At 38.0% G+C, this 27,531-nt stretch overlaps 3 protein-coding genes across 5 annotated transcripts; 2 read left to right on the top strand and 1 right to left on the bottom strand.

Moving 5' to 3' along the window:
• The first annotated feature begins 11,181 nt into the window (after positions 1-11,181).
• LOC113706315 (early nodulin-like protein 15) lies at positions 11,182-12,544 on the top strand. Its single transcript, XM_027228189.2, has 2 exons — positions 11,182-11,502; positions 12,065-12,544. Exons 1-2 carry the CDS (start codon positions 11,313-11,315, stop codon positions 12,421-12,423), a joined length of 549 nt encoding a protein of 182 aa, XP_027083990.1. The 5' UTR covers positions 11,182-11,312; the 3' UTR covers positions 12,424-12,544.
• Positions 12,545-14,776: 2,232 nt separating this feature from the next.
• On the top strand, positions 14,777-15,704 carry LOC113705908 (uncharacterized). The gene has a single exon (XM_027227812.2). It carries the CDS (start codon positions 14,777-14,779, stop codon positions 15,383-15,385), a length of 609 nt encoding a protein of 202 aa, XP_027083613.2. The 3' UTR covers positions 15,386-15,704.
• Positions 15,067-27,490, bottom strand: LOC113706380 (pentatricopeptide repeat-containing protein At4g20770-like). 3 transcript variants are annotated; one of them, XM_072063477.1, is made up of 4 exons: positions 18,346-27,490; positions 18,035-18,168; positions 16,187-16,278; positions 15,067-15,370 (listed from the first exon to the last, which is right to left on the bottom strand). In XM_072063477.1, exon 1 carries the CDS (start codon positions 21,138-21,140, stop codon positions 18,783-18,785), a length of 2,358 nt encoding a protein of 785 aa, XP_071919578.1. In that variant the 5' UTR covers positions 21,141-27,490; the 3' UTR covers positions 15,067-15,370; positions 16,187-16,278; positions 18,035-18,168; positions 18,346-18,782. The 3 variants fall into 3 exon arrangements, with proteins under 3 accessions (XP_071919578.1, XP_027084084.2, XP_027084086.2); XM_027228283.2 differs by having other exon boundaries at positions 16,215-16,278; XM_027228285.2 differs by having other exon boundaries at positions 16,215-16,278; positions 18,400-27,490.
• Positions 27,491-27,531: the final 41 nt, after the last annotated feature.

Here is a 27,531-nt window from a genome sequence, read left to right as displayed (position 1 = left end):
TGGATTAGGTGGCCCTCCTCTAGGATGTTTCTTAGTGAACATTTTGAATTAGAGTTTGACCAATATGGCAATCTAATCTTCTATAGTAAACTTTTGCAACTCATCGTCCATAGTAATTCAACCCTCTTCATTTTACATTATAATGTCAGCATCCCATTGGGCAAATTCCCTAATTCGGTGATTCCTTCTGAGATCAGTACACAGACAAGTTAAGTTAAAATCTCAGAACCACCAATAAAAATTCAACTGAAATCCCATTCAACTGCAAGTCAGGAGAAGGTATTAAAAGTTAAGTGCTTCTACCTCACTTCACTTCAAGTGGTTTCACTATACTGTAATGAAACTGATGTTCACCAAATCTGATTGGAGTTATATTTTTGTTAAAAGCTTAAAATCAAGTGAATATAAAAGTAGCACCAATCTCGTAGATTCTTGTCTACTGTGCTTGTTTAATGCTTGCCACTACAAAGGACAACCATCCCAGCCATCTCTTTAACAACGATATTCTCTTGGTAATAGGACCTTTCTCTGATAGCCACAGACCTACTGGTAAACCTATGCAAATTTCTTAATTCGACTCTAACTTCTCACTCCTTCCCCCCCCCCCCCCCACCCTCCCCAACCCCACCCAAAAAAAAAAAACTTTTAATAACATTATTGTCACAGAATGATGCAAAAAGTTCAAGCACCAGGACTACTTGGCAAAATGTTATCAGGGTTTGATGAACTTCATTGAACCAATGAAATTGAAGCTAGTTATTACAAGGCTGAAAATAGTATAAATTTCATAGCAATAACATTCGTTTATATAATGAAACCAATTGATAGAGTACTTATTGTAGCTTTCAAACTAACTCAAATGTGAATACTACCGAATAGCTGTCACCTTTACATACTGAAACTTTAATCATGATATCCATGTAACTTACTAATCAGTTCAATCTTCTCTCCTACATTCACATCCAACTGATTCCATGCCCCTATCAGATTATCATATACGTGAGTAATTCTGTAATCAATTCAATCACTTTCTCCATTTGTTGCCAACAAGTAGTTTTGCTTACTTAGGATGTCTCTTGATCTTCCTCACATTACACTATTTTCCCTATTGCAGCCTTCTTCTGGGGCCCCTTTACTGGAGCAACAATATCTAATTATCAGGTATATAATACGAGAGAAGAACATACACATGATAATTCCCCCCATATGACATACTCTTACCACTAAATTTTCTAAAAATAATACGTCACCAATATGGGTTTATCCACATTAAGCCAGTCATGGAGTTAATGTTCTAACCCTTTCTCCAGCCACGTCTGTGAATTCATAATTTAATCCTACCTAAAATAATCATAACAGAAGCAACATAGAAGTAGAATAAAGCTCCAAATTTTTTACCCAATTTAGATAACATCTCATCACAACGTTGCAAGAATCTTATTTGACCTCAACAATCAATCCATTTATTCTTACTTAACGATGCAGAATGCCAGGAAAAAGTTGGAAACTTCAATCAATTTACTTGATTGTTTCCACTTTCCTAAATTCTGTCAAATTGAGACAAGATAGGGAAGGAGCTCGTTTAATACCTTTACTGATCAAAACACAAGATTACGTTGTTGCCTACGGGTTAGTGGCGGCCACATGACAGACTCCTGCTACTTAATCATCTTCCTGAGGCGGGAGAAAATGCAAGCTGATTTCGAAGCTTTCTGTGAGAACCCGTAAATTCCCTAATAACTCTCCTAGGGTTTTTCCCCTTTAAAGACATGTTTTCTGCATTTTCTGGCTTAGGAAAATTCTCCTGGTAAATTTTGTGAGTAATTATAGTTTTTAGGTGATTTTTCTAGTATTGGAGAGTTTTTGAAAAATTAAGAGTATATAATGGACGTGGGACCCACTAGTGCGAAAAGTTCGGAAAAATTCGGCTAATAAGGTTAAGTTTCGGACACTGTGTAAAATTTATCGGGTGTTAAGAGATAAGTAGAGAGTGAAATTTGATTGATGTGAGAGGAAAAGAAAGGGATAGGAATGTATTTAAGAGGTGACAAGTGTCACCATCTCATTGGACATGACTTATGATTTACTATTCATGCTTTTTGACTTTTGACCAAATTGAGTAAATATCTCCAAAATTCACTAAAAATTCACTCATTTCTTCTCCTCCATAGCCGGCCCTCTCTCTCTAACAAAGAAGGAAAAACCTCTTCAATCTTCAAGCTTTCCACTAGCTCAAATCATCCAAACCAATTGCTTAAACTAGTTTCTACTCCATACAACCTTTCCATTTGGTGTTAGTGGTGAGTTTGGTGAAGTTTTTGGAAGAGCTAAGGTGGTCTACAACTCCTCTTCTCTTGTATACTAGGTAAGTGATGATTGAACATCCTCCTACACCTAATGATGTTTAATTCGTGCTTAGTGGTGGCTAAAGTGATGGAATGTGTGATTTATTTCTTGATTTGAAATGAATTGGTGAAGTTTTTATTTTTTTGAGGAATTTTTTGGTTTAATGTGATCATGGTGTTGTGGTTGTTTATGATGGTTGATAATGAGGGGTTATAACTCTAGTGGATGTAAATGATTGATAATTGCAGCCAATTTTGGGTTTGGATTGAAATGAGAAAAGTTAGGATATCATAACCCCCTCTTCTGTCCGGTTTTGGATCATATGGTTAGAGGCCGAATTGACCTTTACTTCAAACATGAAAGTTGTAGGTATGGATGTGTTTGAGGTGCCTGTAAAATTTCAGGTCATTTGGAGTAGTGTAGAGTGAGATATGTCGATTTTACTGTTGCTGTTCTGGGTGATCAGAATGCGCGAACTGCGTCTGAAATGGGTTGTTTTGGCTGGGATTGGTTTGGATTTTGTTGTTGGTATCTTCTGATGAAATGTAGCTGGATGTCTTAGCTACCATATGCCTTTGGAATCAATGCATTTGGACCTGTATAGACTGAGTTGCACGAATTACAGCATAGTGTGATTTGTGAACCTGCAATTACGGTTCTGGTTTGGTATTCTGCATTTTTGACCTAGTTGTACTAGGATTTGGACTGAGTGGCCTTCTACATTGTTGTAGCCCTGTCTTTTAGCTTCGAGATGGTGGGTCTTACACCCTCATCCGATAAGCGTAGCGCATTTTGTGCCATTACCGCATTAGGAGGCCAAAACTGTTTTTGTTGTTGGGTCAAATGAGTTACATTTCCTGATTTTCTGGTTTGCTATAATGCTTGTATATGTTTGTAAAACCCTATTGGGGTTGTGATTGACATTTCTTTATGACTCGTTATCGAGTCTCATTGTACTTGCTTACGTGTTCTAGGGCGTGACGGTGGTTCACGACATTCTCCTGACGGAAGTGCATGAAATAGCACTTAATTGATTGGTGAGTATACTACTCACTTAATTGTTACAATGTGGCTTTGTTATATGTGAATTTGATGCCTTGAAGGCTTACTTGGCTATTGGAATTGATAGAGGTGAGGGTGTACTTAACCACCCTCACCCCTTGTGATCTCATTCATGACTGTTTACCGTTTACTGAAATACTGCAATTGATATATGAGATATTGAATTCCTTCCATGAAAACTGATTTGGTGTCGTTTGGACGAATATCCAACGGCCTTACTGTATTACTGAGCTCAACCTCGTTGGTGGTCAATTGAATCGAGTCGGCGAGGGATTGGTCGTGAAAATTGACTTGCCACGGGGACTGTACTGGGGAACCTTGTAGTAATGAGACTCTTGGTTCCGGTATACTCGAGTATTACCAAAAGCTACTGAATTGGAGTGCGGGCCCGGTTGGGATATGTTGGGTGGAAGGAATGGAAGTGAAGTGAGGTCTACGGTCGTGTATTCTTAAACATTGACGGAGGGTCAATGAGGTTGGATCAAGATTGCAAGCGTGGAAATGGGCTCTTGAGAGCCGTCCGTATCCTTTCACTGATTTGATTTACTTCTTATTTGCATACTTGAACTGAACGGTTACACTTACGTGATTTTAGATGCTTATGTGGTAGTAACTCACTGAGCTTTAGCTCACTCCGTTCCATTTGTTTTCCTTACAGGAAAATGACTATTTTGGGAAAGGTTGTGCTAGTTGGTTGCCAAGTTGAGCTTGTAAATGTATTTTTGAATAGCTCCTTGAGAGTGAAAACCCTAAGTGTTTTGTTTTCCCACCAATGGTTGGTTTGTAATTGGCTATTTGCACATGTATGGACTAGTTGGATATTTTGGTATGCCGTTTGGCTTGTAAACGTTGTATTTCAATGTACATATGTTTGGTGGATATTTGGTTGAATTTCGGATCAACTCGTATTTCAAACGGCAAAAGAAAAATTTTGGCTACTCTCGGCCTAGTGTCTGGATTCTGACGTGTCCAGCACTGTTGATCTTCGGCTTCGAATTTCATTTTTTTATTTTGTGATTTTGACTTGTTTGCGCGCAATGGTATGTTCCGGGACGTATGAGTTCGACATAAACTGATCCGTTAGTCCTGGCGAGAGTTAGGCGGGCAGTCCGCTAACCCCTTTGGTTCGCCTTAGGGGAAGGTGGGGTTGTTACAAGTGGTATCAGAGCCACTTCGCGTAGTCTCTGCGCGGAGTGAGACTGGGCCAAGTGGTGTTGTGGTCCTAATTTCATGAATATGTTTAAGTGCTCGTTTGAGCGTAAGTTATGAACCGGGCATGTGATAAGTGTACGAATCATTATCATGGGACTCGAGGAAGCTAGGTATGTATGTCGGGTAGGAATCTTTAATAAGGATGGTTTACTCTTGGGACCGGCCGGCTCGAGATGTGAATTATCTTAGACGAGATTCTTGCGCCCGGATACGAAAGATATGAGGGCCTAGGTTAGAAAGGATTTGGTGAACTAGAAAGGCGATTCTATGGAATTTCGTGTGGTTTGTTCGAGAAGGTGTGGTTAAGCGTGATCGACCTTGATTAAGATATAAATATTTGGACGAAACCCTAGAAGGGGAAAAGCTTTTCGTGAGTTCTTTTGCACTTGTGACCTAGGTGTCTATAGTACTTTTGGAGGACCCTTTTGTTTCATGGAATGACTTCGTATGTACTTGACTGACTGTTCCGTATAATTGCTTAACCTGGTTATGTGATCTATGTATACGTGTTATGTGTTTAAATGCTCTTTGCGGTAATTGTTTGAGTTACTTATTCTTGTTTCATTGTTCCTGTCTGGTGCTACGGAAAGGAGGGTTAGGTGCCCTTTAACAGTATATTTATTTGGTGACCTAGATTGACTTAGATTGATGGAAGGCACTCGGAGTGGTCGAGACCGTGAACGCAGAACTAGACAACCCACACCGGTTAGGGGTACGGGGGAAACCTCTATTGGACCCAATCTGGAACCGCAAGTAAACCCTAATGTGCAAATAGCTGCTGCTATGCAGCAAATGACAAACTTACTAGCACAAGTAGTGCAACAGCAGGGCCAAAACCCAAACCCTAACCCTGGAAACCCTGGTAACCATATCGAGAGCGAAGACAGAGCTCTCGAACGATTCCAAAAGTTCGCTTCGCCAAAGTTTGTTGGGGAACCCGACCCAGACGTTGCCGAAAGATGGGTTGAAAAGATGGTGGATATATTTGCAGCCCTACACTACCCTGACGAACGACAGGTGACTTTTGCCGTGTTTCAACTTGAGGGGACAGCCCGTTCCTGGTGGAACGTAATTCGGCAGAAGTGGGAACGAGAACAGACACTTAGGACTTGGGTGAACTTCATCAGAGAGTTCAATGCGAAGTTTTTCCCTCCTCTAGTTCAGGAGAGGAAGGAAGACGAGTTCATTCGACTCCGCCAAGGAGCTCAAAATGTGGCAGAATATGAGAGCCAATTCACCCGCCTATCCAAATTTGCGCCCGAACTCATCATGACCGAGCAACGAAGAATATGGCGATTTGTCCAGGGCCTGAACGTAGAAATCCAGAAGGACCTCGCGGCAGCCCAAATTAACGCCTTCAGCGAAGCAGTGGAGAAGGCACAACGAGTAGAGAATGCTAGGCTCCAAGTGAAAAACTTCCAGGCGAAAAAGAGAGGATTTCCTGGAAGTAGTTCGGGGCAGGGGGATGAAAGTACCCCTCCCAAGTTTGGGCGGGGAACGGGAGGAGTAAGGATGCCGGGAGTGTCACAAGAGAGCCCGTCAAGAGGAGGCTCGACTTCTGCAGCACGCGGACCCTGCGGGTATTGCGGAAAACTAAACCACTCGGAGGACAATTGCTGGAAGAAAGGAGGAAAATGCTTGCTCTGTGGGAGTGTCGAACATCAAATTGCTAACTGTCCACCTCGCCTGCGCGAACTGCAAGGGACTCTGCCACCAACTACGACCATCCCTGACCAGTCGAAGGGAGACAAGGATGGATCGAAAGTGTCCTCTCGGGTGTACTCCTTAGAACAACATCAAGTCTTTGACCCATTAGAGGACGTGGAAGGTAAAAATTTACTGAACTTGGCCAGTAAAGGGGGTACAGATTTGTTAGCTAAGTATAATGCTCAATTTAATCCCGGAGTAGTCAATGATAAGGAATTTCGAGAACGAAATTCTTTTAAGGGGGAGAGAGTGTGAGAACCCGTAAATTCCCTAATAACTCTCCTAGGATTTTTCCCCTTTAAAGACATGTTTTCTGCATTTTCTGGCTTAGAAAAATTCTCCTGATAAATTTTGTGAGTAATTATAGTTTTTAGGTGATTTTTCTAGTATTGGAGAGTTTTTGAAAAATTAAGAGTATATAATGGACGTGGGACCCACTAGTGCGAAAAGTTCGGAAAAATTCGGCCAATAAGGTTAAGTTTCGGACACTGTGTAAAATTTATCGGGTGTTAAGAGATAAGTAGAGAGTGAAATTTGATTGATGTGAGAGGAAAAGAAAGGGATAGGAATGCATTTAAGAGGTGACAAGTGTCACCATCTCATTGGACATGACTTATGATTTACTATTCATGCTTTTTGACTTTTGACCAAATTGAGTAAATATCTCCAAAATTCACTAAAAATTCAGTCATTTCTTCTCCTCCATAGCCGGCCCTCTCTCTCTAACAAAGAAGGAAAAACCTCTTCAATCTTCAAGCTTTCCACTAGCTCAAATCATCCAAACCAATTGCTTAAACTAGTTTCTACTCCATACAACCTTTCCATTTGGTGTTAGTGGTGAGTTTGGTGAAGTTTTTGGAAGAGCTAAGGTGGTCTACAACTCCTCTTCTCTTGTATATTAGGTAAGTGATGATTGAACATCCTCCTACACCTAATGATGTTTAATTCGTGCTTAGTGGTGGCTAAAGTGATGGAATGTGTGATTTATTTCTTGATTTGAAATGAATTGGTGAAGTTTTTATTTTTTTGAGGAATTTTCTAGTTTAATGTGATCATGGTGTTGTGGTTGTTTATGATGGTTGATAATGAGGGGTTATGACTCTAGTGGATGTAAATGATTGATAATTGCAGCCAATTTTGGGTTTGGATTGAAATGAGAAAAGTTAGGATATCATAACCCCCTCTTCTGTCCGGTTTTGGATTATATGGTTAGAGGCCGAATTGACCTTTGCTTCAAACATGAAAGTTGTAGGTATGGATGTGTTTGAGGTGCCTGTAAAATTTCAGGTCATTTGGAGTAGTGTAGAGTGAGATATGTCGATTTTACTGTTGCTGTTCTGGGTGATCAGAATGCGCAAACTGCGTCTGAAATGGGTTGTTTTGGCTGGGATTGGTTTGAATTTTGTTGTTGGTGTCTTCTGATGAAATGTAGCTGGATGTCTTAGCTACCATATGCCTTTGGAATCAATGCATTTGGACCTGTATAGACTGAGTTGTACGAATTACAGCATAGTGTGATTTGTGAACCTGCAATTACAGTTCTGGTTTGGTATTCTGCATTTTTGACCTAGTTGTACTAGGATTTGGACTGAGTGGCCTTCTACATTGTTGTAGCCCTGTCTTTTAGCTTCGAGATGGTGGGTCTTACACCATCATCCGATAAGCGTAGAGCATTTTGTGTCATTACCGCATTAGGAGGCCAAAACTGTTTTTGTTGTTGGGTCAAATGAGTTACATTTCCTGATTTTCTGGTTTGCTATAATGCTTGTATATGTTTGTAAAACCCTATTGGGGTTGTGATTGACATTGCTTTATGACTCGTTATCGAGTCTCATTGTACTTGCTTACGTGTTCTAGGGCGTGACGGTGGTTCACGACATTCTCCTGACGGAAGTGCATGAAATAGCACTTAATTGATTGGTGAGTATACTACTCACTTAATTGTTACAATGTGGCTTTGTTATATGTGAATTTGATGCCTTGAAGGCTTACTTGGCTATTGGAATTGATAGAGGTGAGGGTGTACTTAACCGCCCTCACCCCTTGTGATCTCATTCATGACTGTTTACCGTTTACTGAAATACTGCAATTGATATATGAGATATTGAATTCCTTCCATGAAAACTGATTTGGTGTCGTTTGGACGAATATCCAACGGCCTTACTGTATTACTGAGCTCAACCTCGTTGGTGGTCAATTGAATCGAGCCGGCGAGGGATTGGTCGTGAAAATTGACTTGCCACGGGGACTGTACTGGGGAACCTTGTAGTAATGAGACTCTTGGTTTCGGTATACTCGAGTATTACCAAAAGCTACTGAATTGGAGTGCGGGCCCGGTTGGGGCATGTTGGGTGGAAGGAATGGAAGTGAAGTGAGGTCTACGGTCGTGTATTCTTAAACATTGACGGAGGGTCAATGAGGTTGGATCAAGATTGCAAGCGTGGAAATGGGCTCTTGAGAGCCGTCCGTATCCTTTCACTGATTTGATTTACTTCTTATTTGCATGCTTGAACTGAACGGTTACACTTACGTGATTTTAGATGCTTATGTGGTAGTAACTCACTGAGATTTATCTCACTCCGTTCCATTTGTTTTCCTTACAGGAAAATGACTATTTTGGGAAAGGTTGTGCTAGTTGGTTGTCAAGTTGAGCTTGTAAATGTATTTTTGAATAGTTCCTTGAGAGTGAAAACCCTAAGTGTTTTGTTTTCCCACCAATGGTTGGTTTGTAATTGGCTATTTGCACATGTATGGACTAGTTGGATATTTTGGTATGCCGTTTGGCTTGTAAACGTTGTATTTTAATGTACATATGTTTGGTGGATATTTGGTTGAATTTCGGATCAACTCGTATTTCAAACGGCAAAAGAAAAATTTTGGCTACTCTCGGCCTAGTGTCTGGATTCTGACGTGTCCAGCGCTGTTCATCTTCGGTTTCGAATTTCGTTTTTTTATTTTGTGATTTTGACTTGTTTGCGCGCAATGGTATGTTCCGGGACGTATGAGTTCGACATAAACTGATCCGTTAGTCCTGGCGAGAGTTGGGCAGGCAGTCCGCTAACCCCTTTGGTTCGCCTTAGGGGAAGGTGGGGCTGTTACACTTTCATTCATCCATCTCCGCACCATATTCTAGTAAACGTACCTGCACACAAGGAGCCCAAATACAATGACAAATCCAACCAAAACCCCAAGAAAAGGAAAGCATAAAAAAGTCCATTTCATCAACAAAGGTAGTAGAAACGAAATTAATTACCACACGGACGATTACTTGAGTTTATGGTATATCTAGACAATTTAAGAAAGAGAGCAGATGGACACTAGGCCTTGTTTGAAAAGCTATTTTTCCCTAAAAGAAAGTTTTATATTTTTAATTATATTTTTATCTTGTATATATTAAATCATTACGGTACATAAAAAATAGACTTTTAGATATAATTTCATTTAAAAAATTACTATACTTTTGGGAAAGAGAGGACCTCATTAATAGAAAGAAATGCACAAGAGGAGGAGGAGGAGACAGCATGGCTGGGTGTAAAAAGCTTGAGAGATGAACTTGGGGGCAAAATCGTAATTGAACACAAATACAAAAGTCATCCCCACCGCTCCCTTGCCTAACACACACAAAACATTGACACCCACCAGTAGGGATTTGGCTCCACTGCATAGTGGATTCTCTCTCCATTTTTCTATAATGGGTATCTAAATATGTAACACGTGTCTTTATTTAATAAAAAATAAGAGTTAGGATTAGTCAAATTTAAAATAATCATGCTCCTTTGCTTTCTAGTAAAGGCACATATCATGCATAAGAAATAGAGAGAGAATTCACTGGAAAGGAACCAAATTCCTACCAGTAATCCCCTGCTCTAACAAAATGAAATTACACCATAGTCCATAGAAATAAGGGGACGAAATCTGAGCTTCCAATTGCAAACTCTCACTTTTGTAGTAGTTTAGATTGGATTTGATATAACAGAAGCTTTGTATTTTATACACAAGAAATCTCTATCCAGGGGTGCAGCCTTTAAAAGTTAAGACCTTATTTGGATTATGATCTTTTAGGAGAAAATTTTTTATGTTTTTTAGTAAATATTCCTTTTACACAATTTCAATTTTCTTTTTCGTTCACATATATCATATTTTAAAAAATTTTATTATGAAATGCCTTAGCTAAGAACTGCTAATATCATTAGCCTTAATGATTGATGGAGAAACTGATGAAAACAAGATGACCTCAAAAGAATCCACTAACCTACCCAAGAATACGTTAATTACAATATCCTTCCTCATTAACCTTTTCTTAACCTTTTATACACCTCGTCTCATTTAGTGTATTAAATTAACTTCAAAACCGAGATATTGCTTTGCTTGATGATGTAATTAGAATATTGCAGTGCCATGTAAAACACTACAAGAAAAGTGGGAAAAAAAAAGTACTAACGTGTTTCGTTAAAGTATTTGTACTCTCATTTTTATTAATCACACTTCCAATATTATTTTAATCATATAATTTTCATTTATTAAACTATCTGATAAAACAAATAGTATGAATGTAAATAACAAAAAATCGAGTACAAATAATATTTCTCTTCGTCGAACAGGACATTTTCAATATTTTATCTTACCACATAATTTTGCAAGCATGCTTCAAATTTTTTATTCTTCATCATTATTGCAAAGTGCAGCAAAATCGGTAATCGTCCTTCCAACTTCTTACCGTTATGTCCTGAAAACCGAGAAATGAATTACTGCAAATTTTACCGTTACGCATAACCGACAAAAGACTGCAAACTCCACAATCCTCCTAACGGCTAGATTTCCTTCTCCTCTATTTAAACAGATGCCCCTCCCCGCCCCACCACCACAGCCATCTCCATCTGCCTCAGAAAATCATCTTTCTTTCTCTCTATCTCTTTCTCTCGCTGTGTCTCTTTTTAGTGTGTGTTGTGCGTGTTTTTCTGCAGTAGTAAAAAGGAACTCTGAGAATGGCTTCTTCATCATCAACTATACTAGCCGGTTCTTGCCTCCTCTGCTTCTTCTTCTTCAGCTTCTCTGAAGCTGACAGAGACCTTCTTGTTGGTGGCAAGCCAGATTCCTGGCAAATCCCTTCTTCCAAATCAGATCATCTCAACAATTGGTCTCAAAAAGCACGTTTCGTCATTGGTGATTCTCTAGGTAATTAATCAATTTCTCTTCAAATTCCTTGAGATATTAAAAGTATAAAGACACATCCCTTTTCATGGTTTTATTCAACTTCTCATCCTACGGATCTGGATCTACTGACACTGAAATTTTATATCGTTTTGAATTTTTTATTGCCGTGTAATATTACTATTGCACAAAGAAAAACAGCCCTTTTGTAGTTTTATTCGATTCTCATCAACACTGAAATTCCAGTGTGACAAAAATGGCTACAGAAAACATGCATTTTTTTTTGTAGTTTTATTGAATATTTTATCCTATAGATTTTTATTAAGACTGATAATTTAAAAAAAAAAAAAAAAAAAAACCAACCCCAACCCTACTTATTTTTTAGTCATATTGATTTATCAACACTGAAATTCCTTTTTGGCAAAAAAACAAAGAGAAAACATCCCTTTTTGTAGTTTTATTGAATTTTTATCCTGCTGATTTTTATTAAAGACTGAATTTTTTTTGAAAAAGAAAGAAAAAAGGACAGGAACCCCTTCTCTTTTTTTTCCCATCATATTCATTTTTTTCTTTTAATTTGGTGCAGTATGGAATTATGATGGAACAAAAGACTCTGTTTTACTGGTGAACAAGAAGGATTATGTGACCTGCAACACATCAAGTCCAATTGAAGCACACAATGATGGGAATACCAAAATTAAGCTAGACCATTCTGGACCATACTATTTCATCAGTGGAGCGCAGGGGCATTGCGAAAAGGGCCAGAAATTGCTTGTGGTGGTTATATCTGAAAGGCATACAAGAAAATTCATCTCTCCAGCTCCTTCTCCTGCGGAGGAATTTCTTCAAGGTCCAGCTGTGGCTCCTACTAGCTCTGCTTCAGGGTTCAAAGGCAGCTTGTTTATGGTTGCTTTGGGGGCTGTGCTTTTTTGGGGCTTGTTTTGATTTGATTTGATTTGAGAACCTTTTTGTCCTTTCTTTATTTTTTGCATTTTCGGGGTTGGGAAATTCTTTGATTGAATTATTTGGCACTGTTATAAAATATCGAATAGTTCGAATTTGGCAATTCTTGAGATTATAATGGCAATAATACTTACACCCAAAAAAAAAAAAAAACCTTCTCTTTTCTCTGATAAATCACGTAACGATTTTGTACATAAAAAATATCAACAATATTCCACCAATTGACCTGACCAGAGCTATTTTTCATAAACATGATTCCAGAAAATACCTCGTATAATATAATCACGTGTGTTTTTGAACAAAAATTGATATATATAGATTACCTAAAAAACAACTATCTGAATAGATGATGGTGCAAGAACAATTGGAGATTGATGGTTGCCTCAAAGATTCATTCAATTGATTATTTGTAGTCCAATAGAACTATCCAAGGTAGGAGACGCTTGAAACCTTTCTCGCTACTAAGTTTAGAATTCGAATCATATATGAACATGGTAATTGAGAGTCAGAAGAAGTCTTAGAATCCTTTCCACTCACAACTAGGTTCAGGATTTGAAGTAGTCAAGGCGAGGGGAGTTAAGGTAGATTCCAGTAGCTAGGGTTAAGAGTGGTTAAGGTAGGGCTGCTTGACAATTTGGGGGGGAGGAGTACGGAGAGGGGTGAGAGGATAAAAAAAAGAGAGGCTATTTTCCAAGAACAAATTAAAGAGTGATAAATATAAAATTGTGTTAATCGTAAAGAGTGGTAAATATAAAATTATTGATCAGTAATACTAATTGACACAATTTCACATATTTGTATTTGGTAATATGCAAAGTGGGTTAGCTTGGGAATAACGTGGGAAACTTACGGCGGTTAGGAATAACTTGGGAAATATTTCATCCAATTCTAAACTGGATTCAAACAAAAGTAATAAAAGCAAGCTTATAGCGTTTCTAATTTGGAAAATAATTGATCCCATTCCAAAGTGGATTCAAACACAACAATTGAACCTAGTCTACCCATATAAATTACCGTAAGCGGGGTCTGAGGCTGCAAAAAGAATAATTAGCAGATAGTCTATTATTACTTGAACTTGAAGCTTCTGCTTCTCAAGTCTATAAATACCGTCAACAATCAGGCTATTCTGGCAGGGAAAAAGTTCTTTGGCATTGCAATTATGGATTTTTCAAATCTTTATTCCGATTTAATATTCGAAATCCTTGCTCGAGCTTCACTAAACACATTGGATACTTGCAAATTGGTATCCAAAGATTGGAATCGACTTGTTTACGAGTCAAATTTCATGCCTAGCTACTGCAAAAATACCTCCAATGTCTATGGCTACTTCATTCAAAATCTTGTTGCAAACCGGCATCAATTCCGGTTTGTGTCGTTCAATTCTCAGCCGCCAGAAGGGCATGATCAAACCTGCATCAGAATATCAACCCCAACTCCGGATGATGATATGAATATTCAAGCTTCTTCGAAGCAAGGAATTTTGTGTTGTGTGAGACGAAAAGGTAAACAATATCGATACTACGTGTACAAACCTAGTACACAACAATGGCAAGATTTACCTAATCCAAAGCTGCGACTAACAACTCTAAAAGTTGCTTTGGTGGTGCTACGTTCCAACCCTTTATGGTACAAAATTATCAGGATTTCACGCCCACGAGTTTCGTAAGTATTGATGAATTCTTTCCATTTTTTCTGTCACACTAATGTTAATAATCTGTTACCGTTGATTGACTAGGATTTTTTTTTTTTTTTTTTTTTTGGAGGAATTTGACTAGTAATTGACAAACTGTCAAGTACATGGGTCAGAGAAAATAAAATTGTCCCCGTAGTAGACTAGATAATCGAAGTTCTGAAAAACTTGAATGAATTCATCAGCTCATTCTTAGATTTCGTTCGATAAAATATTTTCCGATTGTTTGTTGCTTTTCTGAAATTAAGAAAAAATATCAAGCATTACTGATTAACTTCCTTAACGTTAATTATTTTGAAACACATATATCACTTTGCTTTAGGATAGTGAAATAACTTTTTTTTTCCCATATGTTAACTGTAAAATTTTATGAAAAATAATAACATTGGGAAGATTTGCTTGCATTATCTATTTTAAGTCACACAATTTCCAACAACTAATAATCCTTATATATTCCTTCCAACAACCAAGTGATACTCTGATGATGTTGTTGATTTCTATCTCCAGATAAACTTCCACGCGCAAATAAGCTATGAGCTGCAAATTTTTGTTCTCCCCTCTCTTTAAAAGTTTTGTTACTTTTTCAGTCTCTATCAGAATTCATGCATCACTCACAGTAATCAACTAAAATGATTACGTATTCTCATGGTTTCTTTCAATTTTCCACGTTTTAGGCGACCAGATTTCTATAATTACCACTGCGAGATTTTTGACTCAGAGAGATGGTCATGGAGGAGAGCAGAGGACATCTTGTTGCCGCATGGGGAAATGTTTGACAATAACCAGTCTGTTTATGCAAGTGGATTGATATACTGGCTCACAACTGAGGATAACGTCCTTGCCTTCAATCATGAACAAGAAACTTACCACACCTTTCCATTGCCTGAGCTTGTATGCAAGAATTGCGAGTACTCATGCAAGCAACTTGTAGAGTATGAAGGAAAACTTGGATTCATTTGCAAGACACCGGAAGGACATATACACTTATGGGGTGTTTTAGACCGGAAACATCCCAGATGGAAATTGATAAAAGAAGTGAATATTGATTTGCCTGCAAAGGAGGTATCATTTCCCTCCCCAGCTGGTTTCTACAATGCAGATATAGCTCTTCTGAAGGCCTTCAGAAAAATGATATTCTACAAGCTGCAAGATTCTAGTTACAATGAGATTGAGCTGCTTGATGGCCTCTGTTTTGCTGCTGATGTTTTCCCATTCCGGTCTGATTTGGAGCCTGTCAACCTGAGAGGTCGATGATTGTGTCAAAGTATAATGTGTGAGATAACAAGAGATCAAGTCTGTCTGCAGGTTGTCATGTTAGGCATTTACTTGCCGTAAATCTTGTTTTTGCCTTTTCACATTTGGAACATTTATATATTTCTTTTGCAGAGGAGATGTTGTTACTTACTCCACCTTTTGTTAGTGGAACTTCACTTCTTCATTTCGAAACTATCACAGAAAGAATGAAGTACCAGTAACAAAAGTGAAGTGCCAACATCACAATTCTTTATACATAGAATGATCATTGCACAATTGTTTGTCATGTTAGTAGTTATGTTAGAGTCATAGTATTAATAAAAGCACTAACAGTTTTGTTTGCTTTAGTTTGGCTCAAATGGTGAAAAGGCCTCTGAAATTTTTTCCATGATCATTTTATTCTTATACATTTTAGGCTGAAACACTACACATCCATTGAAACTTTGTGAATAATGCTACTAGGTTAAGTGTGCCCTTTGTCAACTTTTTGAAGCATAAGTTACAACTTGGAGTGATCACAATAACACTGAAAACAAATGGAAAACAGTGTTCAATAAAAGCTATAGATTTATTTTCCTAGAAGTCCATCTGGAAACGAAAGGAAATGCAATTTACTTTTGCCACTGGTTAAAAATTCAAATTTAGAACTTTATCTTCTTAGCAGGTTCAGGCAGGCACAATATAGCTGACTTGCCTCTCCTATTTATAGTTCAGCACAAAATTGAACAGATTATTGACTAAAAAGTGTGAAAGCCACAATTAAAACTTCAGCATTTTTGTCTTTCTTTAGCACATCTTAACTGGTAGTGGAAAGAATCGTTGGACTAACCCAGCATTGGAAATAATCAGGTTTTGCCAACAAACAATCATACGTCACCTCAAGGCAATTTCACCTAAAAACAAGAAACAAAAACGTTAGAGCACATAGCTTAACATAGGCAAAACATTCATTTTAAAAGTCTTCTGTTTGTAACATGTTGCCAATAATTCTTCCTTGTAACTGCTACAGTTGTTAAATCTACAATATTAATGGTAGTAATCTCTCATACTGCACGCCAACCATGACACCGTAAACCCCTTTATCAATTCCTTTCAGCAAAAATTAAACAACATAAAAGATGAAACAAACAATAACAGTTCAAAGAAGAAATGAAAACTAATGGAACCTCAACAACAGGAGATCCTTTCTATATGCAAACCATTTCAGATGACACACCAGCCGAAGTATAAATGTTGAGGCAAGGCACTGTACTCGCTATGTAACTGGTACTAGTAAATAAAACATAGACTACACGAAGCAGACCAAGCTGATAGATTAATAGGAAACAAGACCAGGAATTTAGTCCATAGTGCTAATTGCGCATCAACCGAAGCCCACTCTCACTCATGATCTCCCTGAAACACCAGATGCCTTCACTTAACAAGCATGCAATTGACACAGATTGAACAGCTACTTGAATTACAAGTTAGATCTAGAAAAGCTCCAATTTGTTATCCACCAACAAAAACAATTTGATAATTAAAAAAACTTGGTTAGAATCTCACAAAAGTAGGTTCTTAACAGAAAAAACTTAATTTATGTCCTGCATATATAGTGACTTAAACAGAGTGTCAGATGATTAAAATGTAATAGGCTACAGCGGCTTGCACCAACACAATTTGTGAGATATAACTTCATTAACCTAACCAATGTCAGGCCATGCTAAAAGCAACTTGGGACGGATCACATCAATTGACAAAAGATCTTGCATGGTTTCTCAATTGAGGGAGGGTGACACTTTAATTGCTCAGAAACCAAAGAGAAGAATATGTACTACAGACATGAAATGTAGTATCATCCATAGACAGAAAGAAGATGTAGCCAGAATTTGGAGATTGTACAAGGCATTTAAAATAAAATATCCCAGCAGCAGTCATTTATTGAGAGAGTTGCATGCTGTTATGGACAAGAGATGTTACAGCTTCAGCTCATTAGGTTGGGTATAAGATGCTGGGAATGATTTTATTTTTGTTTTTGCAGCAACTAGTATTATTATTATTTTTTTTATCGGTAATAGTACTCAATGATTCTCTTCTGACAAACCCCATCAGTTAGTCAAAGACGAAAATCATAAGCTAAAATACTGCCCGGCGTACTATCTGTAGCAGGAAAGAAGTTCCTCTTATATCTAGTAGATGCACCCAGAGAGCTATATACACTTGCATGTTCAAACACTATTAAATCTTTTCTAATCTCTAAATGCTTGAGAATACATAATTTCTATCACATATTAACAATACCAACTAAGGTATTGCAACCAGCATCTGGAGATTTCTCTTTTAGATAGGAAAATGCAATTGCCAATAGATTGAACAAAAACATCGATAGATCAACCATACACATGTATCTATAAAAAGTTTATCCCAGGACCCTGGCTTAACTTTATGTCCCTAAATCAATGCTTAACAACTGTCATTGCAATGGAGAAAAGCTATAATCAGAAGCTATCTCAGAATGTAATACGCAAGCAGCTGATATGGAGAAACCCAATGACAAACCACTTCTGATATTAGCACATCAAAGAGACAGAATTAGAAGAAACTAAAATGTTAATGAATTAATTATTAGCTTTATATGATATAAAGATTTTCAAGCAGCAAGTATAATACCAGAGAATGGATGAGACAGCTGAGTATGCAGTACTCTGCCACGCAGGAAACTAAATGACATGTATCCATTACAGTTACATCGCCTTATGTGCAGCTTCAACAACTTTTACTTGTACATGCAAGTCTTGTTTTGCCTGTAGAGATTAATAAACATTCTATCAGAGTTCAAGAAAAGCAGCAAAGAGGATTTTAGGATTTCCTAATCTTTATGCCAAAGACTGCAGACCGTCTTAACTCTAAATTCTCCAATTCAGCGCTTCATACATAACTGTAGGTAGACCATAATATGGCTACGGGAGCAGAACAAGTACCTGAATCATTTATGAAGCAAAATTTGGGATTTGTGCTCAGAGGGTCAAACATACCAAAGTGGCTTTTGTTATCCTCTCGACGTCAGTTGTCATTGTCAATCGGAGCTCTACTGTGCCTTCTTGTATGTAGAAAAATAATGACACAGCTTTTTGGGCGGACTTTATGTCAATTGACATACAACAAGCATCCTACTGATAACTCTCAAGAAAGCGTCTTAGCCAATGACTCATAATTTTCCTTGATATTTCAGGCAATATCGTTCTTCATAGAAAGGGTTAAACCATTAAGCCCTTACATTCCTTTCTACTCAGATTCCACACCCTAAAATGAGAAAGAAGAGCATCCTGTCAGGCCAGACTGCAATTTAAGCAGATATTAAACTGAAGCATGATATTCAGCATTGTAGAACCATCGGATTCCTCATTTAGTACAGATTTTAGCCAAGTCTGCGCACATCACTCTTTTCCTGTTCAACCCAGCTAAAACCTGGATCCTTAAGCACTTGCTGTTCGATCATCACACTCCTAACATCATTTGCGTCATCCCACCTTCCTAATGATGCATACATATTGGCCAAAAGTACATAAGGAGCAGAATTCTTTTGGTCTAGGCGGAAAAGTTCATCTGCTGCTCTTCTTGCTAAGCTTACATTACTATGAACCCTGCAAGAACTAAGCAGAACTTCCCAAACCACTGGGTCATCTTTGTATGGCATCTTATTAATGATTGATTCTAGTTCATTAAACCGTCCAGCCCGACCAAGTGAATCAATTATGCAAGTGTAATGATCTGGAAGTGGTGCCACTCCATGTTTTTTCTGCATTGAATTGAATATAGTAATCCCAGGATCCACCAATCCAGAATGGCTACACGCAGTCAAAACAGCAACAAATGTTATGTCATCTGGTCTGGCACCTGATTGAATCATTTGTCTATAAACGCAAACAGCTTCATCTCCACACCCATTCTGTGCATACCCATGTAGCATCTCATTCCAAGTAACTGTATTTTTGAAAGGCATCAAATTAAAAAACTGTCTGGCCTCACAAATGTTGCCACACTTAGAATACATATCAACAAGTGCACTGCCCACAAAAACATCATCTGTATATCCATCCTTCACTATTAGACCATGAACTGGCTTCCCCTGGGACAAAGAAGATAGTTTTGCACAACAGCTCAACACAGTGGCATAAGAGAATTCAGTGGGCAATGTTCCCTTTCTAAGCATTTCAATAAAAATACTAAAAGCTTCTCCATCCATTGAATTGAAGGATAACCCTGCTATCATAGAATTCCAACAGACAGTGTCTAACAGATGAACCCCATTAAAAACATGTTTTGCACCAGCAACCCTACCACACTTCAAGTACATGCCAATAAGTCCACTACCAACATAAGTGTCAGTATGGAATCCAGGTTTTATCAAGCGGGCATGGGCTTGCCTTCCAGTCTCCAAATGACCTAATGCAGCACAGGAACTCAATAGTATTGCCAATGTAGTTCGATCAGGTTGCACATTTTGAAATTGCATTTCACCGAAAAGATTCACTGTTTCCCTATGGTAGCCATTTTGTGTATATCCTGAGAGTAAAGCATTCCATGAGCTTAAGCTCTGATGTTCCAACCTGTCAAATATCATACGTGCAGTTTTAACATCCCCACACTTAATACAAGCTACAAGCATGTTGATGTGAGTGACATCATCAGGTTCAAAACCACTACTCTGCATCCATTCCATATATTGCATTGCTTTCTCTTTTTTGTCTTTTTGTCCATACCCTCCTATCATAATGTTCCAAGAAACAACACTAACCTCGGATAAATTAGCGAAAGCCATTTCAGCACTGTCCATATCTCCATTTTTGGCATACATGTCAAGCAACGAATTGCTCAGATGAAGATTGTTTTCAAAGCCAAGTTTTACAGTAAGGCCATGAATTTGTTTGCCTGGTACAATATGTAGTTCGCAATCATCATCACTAATTGCTCCAAAGTCCCCACTCCCACCTTTGGCACAAACACCCAGAACACTAGACAATGAAACAGAATCAATTCTAATCCCATTCCTGTGCATCAATTTAAACATGTCAAATGCCTCCTCAATTCGATCAGCCTCAACTAGCCCTCCCATCAATGCAGTGAACGAGATCTCATTGGGCTCCGTCAAGTCCCAGAAAGCCTTAACTGCATCCCCCACCATCCCACACTTTGCATACATCCCCAACGAAGCATTCCCCACATACACATTCGTGTCTAAACCAAGTTTAATAGCAACTCCATGACACTCTTTTCCACACATTCTTTCCCCCAAGCCACCACAAGCACTCAAAACACTAGCCAACGTGAAACGGGTCGGCTCAAAACCACCTAACCTCATCATTTGATATAACTCCAAACTTCTTCTTTCATAACCATTCCGAACCAACGCACTAATCATCGTGTTCCACGACACACTATTCCTCTCGAGCATTCTAACAAAAAGTTCATGGGCATCCTCTAATTGGTTCTCTTTACAATAACAACTTAACATTGCATTGCAAGAGTAAATATTTCTCTGAGGCATTCGATCAAACACCAAACGAGCACTAACTAATTGACCACATTTTGAGTACAATTCAACAAGGCGGTTGGCAAGAAAAGTATCTGCGAAGGCCCCAATACGAAGTATGTGGGCGTGAAGGATCTTCCCAGCAATGTGGGCTTTGTTATTGATGCAGTTTTCCAAAAGGTCAGCTACGTAAGCTGTGGCGGTGGTGGTTCTGGCTAGCATTCTTGGTGCTGAATTTCTCATTAGGCCACCTTGGGGCCAGTAGATTTTATTGTACAAGTTACAAGCTTGTCAATGCAAGTAGAAACTTCAAAAAAAAGCAAGCTGAAGTGTTGCAGAATCTATACTGGTAGTTGGTCTCATAATTGAGCCAGCCCTGCTGCATCAGCTGGTGGAAGCAAAGGAATGTCTCTATTCTACCAATTGGTTATTTGCTTCCTTCACAATTTGGTAAAGCACGTGAAGCTCAAATGCGTAGTCGACGGGACAATAAAAACGATTGCTGAAAGTCCGTCTGGTAGTTTCCAGGATTAAAAACAGAAATGCCCCTTGTATGGTATAGCTATTCTTCCTCTTCTTTTTTTTCTTCCAAGGAGTTGATCATCGGGATGGCAAAGAAAATTTTGGGTAGTTTCCAGGATTAAAAACAGAAATGCCCCTTGTATGGTATGGCTATTCTACAACAAAAAAAAAAAAAAAAAAAAACCCCTGTGCCGGTATTTCATGGTTTTAATTAATATGAAACATCAAAATCTGCGTAGATTCATCAGTTTCATTTGAGTAAAACAAATGAAGAAAGAGAGAGAGAGAGAGAGATAGAGAGAGGGGGCTTACAAACCATAGTTATTAAATCCGGTCCAATTAGGCAGTTGAACCGGTCAAATCAGTAGACCGACCATGAAACCTGACCAATTTAGCAATTAGATCGGAGTTGCAAATGATTCGCTTTGAAACGTTTGATTTAAACGGTCAAACCGATTACCCGCTAAATCCAATGATTTTTTTTTAACCCAATCGGTTTTGAAAATTTTTCTGAAATAACCTTTTTACCCAATTTTTTAATTTGACTAGCCATACCAGCATGGGCATTGTCATCTTTTTGACAATTAGATGAGAAAATTGAAAAGGGATTTGGGAATTAGGATTTCTTTCTTTCTTTACACTTATATTTATCATTTATATTTGTGTATAATATCAATATGAATTCATAAACTAAGAAACACGTATGGGTATGGCTTGTATGCATGAACTATGAAATATGAATAGGTTATGACTTGTTAACATTTAAGAATTTCTGTACTTATGTTATAATTTATATGTTTATTTAATTATATTATATTTTTTTTATTATATAGTGTGACCCACAGTTCAACTCGTGACCCGCCAGTTGAACCACTAATCTGCCAACCCGATCCTCTTGCCGGGTTGGTTTTAATAACTATGTTACAAAAACTGTGTGTGTGTGTGTGTGTCAGAGAGAGAGAGAGAGATCAGCATTTATCTCAATCAAACAATAAGATTGAAGAGAAATAAGAGGAAGTGAAGATTTGCTACGAAAAAATCAAAGAAAAATAGGTGCGTATATCATCTCTCATCTATTTCGATTAGGGTTATTCATTATGATCTATTGATTTCAGATTCCATGGTGCATTAATTATTTAATGAAGACAATGTTTTCAATGTACTGAGTATCATCTATGGCTTGAATTTGCAATTTTTATTTTTGATGTCAATTTGTAGGCTTTTGTGATTGGTTGACTAATCCATGTCAGATTTGTTTGTGTTCGAATAATACTCTTTTTTTTTTGTCAGCAATGATACATTGGTATAACCTACTCTATCCTAATCTAGGGGGAGGGGGAGCCTAAGGAGGCTGTTGTAGAGGTTAGTTGGTATACAGACCCAACTAGACCAAGGGAGTGCTATGGCACAACTCTTAGATTTTTTTCGCTGCTGGTGAAGTTTGAAGCCTCACCAACAACCCAAGGAGGGACTTAAGTCCCTCCCTGGTGGCCACTGAGCCATTGGCCCAGTGGTTGTGTTCGAATAATACTCAAGTAAGTAATATTTCTGCTTGAGTGGAACTTTCATGAAGTATTAGTGTCACTGTCAAGTTATTTAATGAGTAATTGGCACAAGACTAACTTATTGCTAAATTTGTATGCTTATCCGTTGCTTATCTTAATATGGGGTTAAAGTAGAGCTATTTTAGTCAAATGTGGTCCCCAATCCCACCTAAAATGACCTTGTTTGTTGTACTTATGTTGTGTTAGCTTTTTGTATCATTGTGAAAGATAAATTACTAAAAAAAAATGAAAAAAAAAATAGACATACTTATGTATTTTGGTGGGAGATTCAGAGTAAAACCAACTCTCCACTACACAAGAACCCACATAGCCATTTTCAAGGAAAGAGTTGAAGATCAGTTATCCATAATAAGCCTGTGCAGAATGTTTAAAAAAGTAGATGAGCATGCAACCAGAGTTAGTTTTTGGTTTTGTGCCCTAACAATTGACTTGGATGGTGGCCTACAACCAATTAGAGACAATGTTGATATTAAATTGGTGAATGCAGTTTATTGGAAGCTGCCAACAATGCTAATTTATACTTGCAGTGGGGATGAGCTATTTGAAAAAGACCATAAAAATGATAGGGTAATTGCTAGCATAACTGCTACAAAAGATGATATGGTAGGAACAGTTGTAAGTGTTGGTAAGGTAAAGGACACTATGGGGACGTTTGATGATGATGAAGAGCCTGAATGGTTAAAGGAGGGGGGAAACAATAGAAGATGAATATATTTATGCATCCAAGAAAGATGCTGCGGAGACAACCAAAAATCTGATTGAGACAAAAAGAAAGCTGATGGCACCAAACCTACCCCAAAGTTGCCTCTGCACGTATTCTCATTTGCTGGGAAAAAAGATGAAAAGAATCTTGCTAAAAATGGCGTTGCAAAGAAGAAAATGGCTAGTAAAACCACTGTATCCAGAGAGCCTGATATGATTCAGCAAATTGCATCACTCAAGAAAAATGCTGCGGAGACAACCAAAAATCTGATTACGACGAGAAGAAGCTGATGGCACCAAACCTACCTCAAAGTTGCCTTTGCACATATTCTCATTTGCTGGGAAAAAGGATGAAAAGAATCTTGCCAAAAGTGGGGTTGTAAAGAAGAAAATGGCTAGTAAAACCACTGTATCCAAAGGGCCTAATGTGATTCAGCAAATTCCATCTCAAGTTTCAGCTCAAAAAACATCTCAAATTCCATCACAAGATGAAGCATGAAGCACTACCACAGCTCAAGGAAACTCAAAAGTTGAACGAGAAAAAGCAACAGTAGAAGAACCAGCTTTGGAAGAAGATAGAGAAAGACTAGTAAATGACTAGGTGGCTGAAGAGAATCGACAAAAACATGTGATTCCAGATGAAGAGTTGCTGGACAAATTTAGATATGATGGTGGAAAAAAGAATGATTGTCTTGACTTTAATCCTGTAGTTGAGTTTAGGAAGTCACACTTTGAGCTAAAAGTTGGGCACAAGTTTACTAACTTTTGGGTGTTCATGTTTGTGTTATGTGAATGGCTAGTCAGAGAGGGATATGAAGCTTCTTGGGTGAAAAACTATTCCAAGAAAATTATTGCCAAATGTGCAAAAGGCTGTAGCTGGATGATTCGTGCAAGCCTATTCAAGATGAATCAACCTTTCAAATAAAGTTCTTGAAGGGTGAGCATGTCTGTGCTAGAAAATATAAAAATAGCATGTGTCGCACCCCATTTTTCGAGATGAAAATAAAAATAAAGTGTGAGGTTTATAACAGATGTGATTTTATTTTAAAACAAGTTAAAAGGGACCTAAAATGGGACTTTAAAAAATGCGACAATTTGGGTCCAAAAATTTAGTCTAAAAGGGCTTTTTAAAAAAAAAATATAGGAGTCACCACTTGGTATGGAGTTTTGGTGTACCAAGTCACCCAAAAAATATTTTTGACAAAAATAAAATAAATCAAAACCCTTTTTGACAACTCCAGGTCCTTGAAAACAAGAGAAAATGGGTTCGGGAGTCACGATTGAAAAAAGGGAAGGCAAAAGCTCAATTGACTCAAACCTAAGGCACCTTTTCAACCTAGTCTAAGCTAGTTGCGAGGTTTAGTCAAAATTTTCCTAATCTAACCCTTAATTTTATCATTTTTGGATGTTTCCTACATGGATGCAAATTTAAAAATATCGAAAGGGACAAAATGTTCATTCAAGGGTTTAATTGAACCAATCGCATTAATTGCGAAGGCCAAAATAATTCCTTAAAGGTGTCACGAGTATGCAGATGATGAAATTAAAAGTAAAGAAAAGAAATTAAATTATATACATAGATATAAGTAATCAAAGAAAAAGGGAATGCAACATAAAGGGTACGGGAGGCAAAAACTCGTGACCTAATTTTCTTATACAGGAATTAATGGGATATTTAAACTAAAAAGTTATAATCACCCATATCCATGTTTGAAAAATAATTATCCTAACATGAACAAGCAAATGAACTAACTTAAATGAGATGCAATTATAAATGATATGATTAGCACCTATAGAGGGCAAAGGATAATATAATAGGGAATATCATGCAAGTGAGAAAAAATCCTAAAAATGAAAATATGCATGAGAATGTAGTGAATAGCACACAAAGATAAATTTAGGGCAAGACAACCTAAAGGGTCTAGCGTTAGACTAGCCCATTTCTAAAAATCCTTACTAGCGTTGGACTAGCAAGTAAGCGGAGGGAGAAGCCACAACTAGCGTTGGACTAGTGTGATGACGTCATGCATTAACAATTCATAGTGAAACAAATAAAGCATAAATTAAAACAATAAACACATAAGGGCACGTAGCACATAACACGTAAACATAATATCTAGATACCAAAATCCTAAGAAAAGCGGATAAAACACATAACACATAAACCACATAAACACGCAACCTATCTATTACATCGGGGAGCGCCTAACTACAATCTAGAAGGGAAAAATATAATAAAACAAATCTAATTATCCTATCTATTATATTTTTGAGGTATTTAAATGCCTCTCGAATCATTATAAAAATTAGGGTAAAATACAAGAAACCCCCTTGTGATTTCGCGAAAAGACACCTTACCCCCTATCGTTTAGAAACCTCCACATAAACACCCTAAACTTCATAACTAAAGTGGAAATTGACCTGTAACCGGGCGTGTGACCTAGTGACGATGGATATGCAAGATTTCTTTGAAAAGACATTGAGTTTCATTCCCAAGCTACCCTTCAATTGCTATATTTCATTCCCAAGCTACCCTTCATGAAGGCTTTGCGGGCTACAGTTGGAGCTGTTGTGTTTGCTGCTGCCTTATGGTTCTTGTTAATTAGCATAGTAGCCAACAATGCCTCTGATAAGGCAGCAACAAGAATTTCATCGACCAGAAACCTTAGCATTTTGACGCTGATAGCAAGTAGAAGCCATCATCTTCCTCGAAGAACTAAGTGAAGAACACTCATCATCTGAAGAACTATACCGTTGCCTTTCGGGAAAAGCACTGGAAATTGGCTGCAGATTAGGATTCACATTCACTGGAATTGGAAATTTGTGAGTGGAACTAACTATTGTTCGCTCATTTATCATTCCGACTTCCTTGCATACCCGATCAAGAATTGATAGAAAGTCTCTCACAACCATGAATATTCTCTGAAAGGATAAGCCTCTTCCTTCACTGAGTTTCCGTGAAAATATTCTGTGATCTCCTTCACCAGCGTCAGTGCAACACTTTCTTGAGCTTGAATTCTTATAAGCTCCTCAACCATCTTCATGAAACCACTCATTGATTCTAAAAATTCCTGGCTGCTGCCCCCCGCTAACCCTGCTGCTTCAATTGATCGTACAACCTTAGCAATATTTCCAATTCCTTTCGACAGCTTCAAGACATCACTATTAAGCACTTCAAAATCCATAGCAGCAGCTTTCTTGACATTTACGAGTTCTGAACTAAGGCCCGAAACAACCTGAAGCCGCCTTAACCAAGAAAAAATTGTCAGATACTATTGGTCAATGTTTCTCTAGTCGCAATCTTCAAGTCTTGGAGGTACACAGTCCACTGGCCAATTTCCCCAAGTACGAAGCCCAATACATGTATGCAAGCCTTCTTAAATTGAAACTAACCACAATGGGGATAGAGGAATATTCCGTGGAAACTCCGGAAAGGCTTCCTAATCTCCAGTCACTTCACTTGCGAAACCTAAATATTCTCGGGAAAGAGATGAGGTACAAGGCAACAAGTTTTGGCCAACTTAGATTTCTTCGTTTTAAATGTCTACACAACTTAGAGAAGTGGAATGTTGATGAAGGAGCCATGCCCAACCTTTCGGTATTGACAATTGTATATTGCCCAAAGCTGGAGATGGTTCCGAATGGATTGAGATTCGTTAAAATGCTGAGAGAGTTGAACATTGCATCGATGCCAAAGGAGTTCACAGATAAAAAAGATAGGATTTTGACAAAGTCAGCCAGTAACTCAGCCGGTTCAGAAGGTAATTTCCAATTTAATTATGAAATTTAGGGTGTTTATGTGGAGGTTTTTAAACAATAAGGGGGTAAGATGTCTTTTCGCGAAA

The sequence above is a fragment of the Coffea arabica genome, chromosome 8c, assembly GCF_036785885.1.
Source record: "Coffea arabica cultivar ET-39 chromosome 8c, Coffea Arabica ET-39 HiFi, whole genome shotgun sequence".
Lineage (NCBI taxonomy): Eukaryota > Viridiplantae > Streptophyta > Magnoliopsida > Gentianales > Rubiaceae > Coffea > Coffea arabica.
Note: the sequence above shows the minus strand (reverse complement) of the source record. Positions and strands in the feature narration are given on the sequence as shown.